We start from the raw sequence: 2,905 nt of genomic DNA, 5'->3' as shown, positions 1-2,905 counted from the left end.
GTCCTTTAAGAATAATTCTATTATTGCTGAAGAGAAGATTTAAATTTCAGAAAATGCTATGCTAAGAATTATAAACTGTGTTGGAAATACAACCCTACTTTATGTTTATATCTGAAATGTATAAATGTACCTGAGAGATACAATGTACATGAGAATAAATTTGACTGTTGATTGAAATAACAAAGGGCATGATTGCTGTACTAAAGTTATACATCTGTACTGATTGTTTGTTGATATTGACCCTTTATTGTGTGTTTACTTAATCTATCCTTTATTTTCCCTTCTCATATTTTTTTAATTACTTTTGATTTCCCCCCATTAGGTCGCCCCTCCCCGTCTACTGTGCAATTTATTGACAAAGTTGAAGAGGCACTACACATAGTTAAATCTGAAAGTGGGTAATGGGATTAGCATGGAAAACCTTAGAAAGCAATCATTCTTTCTAGATTCTGAAAGGGTAACTGGACTCAAATTACCATGCCCCCAAACTATTTTAAAGTTATTCTCCTGAGAGCCCCTTTGACATCCTTGTTTCTTAGGCTGTAAATGATGGGGTTCAGCATAGGGGTCACTGCTGAGTAAAACACCGAAATCATTTTATCCTTTTCATTCATTATCTTGGAGTTTGGCCTCATGTAGGCAAATATTGCTGAGCCATAGAAAAGAACAACTACAATGAGGTGAGATCCACAGGTGGAGAAGACCTTGAGCCTGCCCTCTCCAGACTGCATTTGGATCACAGTGGAGATGATGTTCCAGTAGGAGGTGAGGATGAGGGAGACAGGTGCTAGGAGGATTACCACACCCATTGCAAAGATGGCCATTTCTGTGCTGTAAGTATCTGCTGAAGCCAGCTTCAGGAGGGCAGGAGGCTCACAGAAAAAGTGATTAATGACATTGTTTCCTTGGTAAGGAAGACGCAGTGTGAATGTGGCATCTACCAGGGACACAAATGCACCACTGACCCAGGACCCTGCAGCCAGCTGGACACATACCCAGTGTGTCATGATAGTTGAGTAGTGTAGCGGCTTGCACACTGCCACATAGCGGTCATAGGACATCACTGCCAGCAGTGCACACTCTGTGCATCCTACTAGAAGCAACACAACTATCTGTGTGGCACATCCAGCAAAAGAAATGTTCTTCCTCTTCACCAGGAAGTGGACGAGCACCTGGGGCACTGTGGTAGTAGCAAAGCAGAGATCTGCAAAGGACAGGTTTCTGAGGAAAAAGTACATGGGGGTGTGTAGTCTGGGGTCTGAGTGGATGAGCAAGATGATCAGCAGGTTTCCCAGCACAGTGAGCAGGTAGATGAGGAGGAAGAGGAAGAAGAGCAGGACTTGGGTCTGTGGGTCCTGTGAGAGGCCCAGGAAGATGAATTCTGTCACAGAAGTTCTGTTGTCTTCACCCATTAATGGATGTTTGTCTCTGTAGAAGAGCATAAAGGAAAGAAACAGGCACATCAATAGTTTCAGAACATTTACACAACTGTTCTTTTGTTTATTTTATTAATTCAAAATTGGGCCATTCAGTTCTATAAACTATTTCCATGACGTAAAAGACTGTTTTTTTTTTGGGGGGGGGGGGTTGACTCTGACAACAGAAAAACAGTTTTCATATTTTGTTCTCCCTTTGCATATTTTAGGGAAAAAGAATTCTGATTATGCTCCATCACCAAGCTGCCTCTGTTCCTCCCAGTGAGCTGAGAGGGTTATGGTGCTGCTCAGAATACACCGTCTTTATGTGGGTCTGAGTGGAAACATGATAATCTTAACTAGTTATGCTTCACATCGAGAAATCTTAATAATGTCCATATGCCTGTCATATTTGTTACTTGTGAAATAATTATAAAAATATAATTTTTCTTCATTTGATTTGTTTTATGTCTTTTTACTTTTTTTTGGGAACCTGCCTTGTTTGTCCTAAGACTCATTCTGTAGATCAGATTGGCTTTGAACTCAAAAGATTCACTTTCCTCTACTTTCCAAGTGCTGGGAATAAAAATGTGAGCCATCACCACCAGCAAGAATCACTCTTTAGAGTGAGGAATGAATAGAAAGTTATAATAAAGTGATGAGTATTTTATGATCCGGTCTATTTATCAAATTTATTTCCAATATAAAAAGAATTCTGTGTGTTATCAATAATACAGTTGGTTCTTTGGCTGTTACATTTAGCATCCTTCAAATATTCAAAGTCTATCTTCTGCACAGTTTCACAGTTTTATTTGCATGTAGCCCTTCAGTCCTAATGCCAACAGTTTCCAACCATTGCTATCACCTAGTGGCCATTATTATTAAAAATGTCACTTCATTTACCTTACACACACTTTAAATATGTGATACATTCATAAATTACATTCAATGCATTTAAATATGTAATACATTACTATCATTCCTATATTGGTCAATGTAAAAATGACTCCAGATAATCTCATACTAGTAACCCAGAGTACCTCTGACTCTGCAAAGATCAAAAACTCAGGTGACAGCAGATGCTGGCAAGGATGTGGAGAAAGAGGAACACTCCTTCACTGTTGGTGGGGTTGTAAGCTGGTATAACCACTCTGGAAATCAGTTCAGTGGGTCCTCAGGAAATTAGACATAGTACTACCTGAGGACCCAGCCATACCACTCCTGGGCATATTCCCAAGAGATGATCCAACATATAACAAGTACACATGCTCCACTAAGTTTATACAGCCTTATTTATAATAGCCAGAAGCTGGAAAAAACCCAGATGTCCTTCAACAGAGGAATGGATACAAAATGTGGTACCTTTACATAATGACGACTTCATGAAATTCTTAGGTAAATCGATAAACTAGAAAATATAATTTTGAGTGAGGTAACACAGTCTCAAAAGAACATACATGGTGTGTACTCACTGATAAGTGGATACTAGC

The 2,905-nt window shown here is 39.3% G+C and overlaps 1 protein-coding gene across 1 annotated transcript; it reads right to left on the bottom strand.

The window, feature by feature from the left end:
* Positions 1–488: 488 nt before the first annotated feature.
* Positions 489–1,412, bottom strand: LOC308416281 (olfactory receptor 2D3-like; the record flags this gene model as incomplete). The annotated part of the gene is made up of 1 exon (XM_080911212.1): positions 489–1,412. The coding sequence occupies one exon, from the start codon at positions 1,410–1,412 to the stop codon at positions 489–491; it is 924 nt and encodes a 307-aa protein (XP_080767338.1).
* Positions 1,413–2,905: the final 1,493 nt, after the last annotated feature.

This window comes from Micromys minutus (assembly GCF_963924665.1).
Source record: "Micromys minutus genome assembly, chromosome: 2".
Lineage (NCBI taxonomy): Eukaryota > Metazoa > Chordata > Mammalia > Rodentia > Muridae > Micromys > Micromys minutus.
This window is presented reverse-complemented; position numbering and strand designations above follow the sequence as displayed.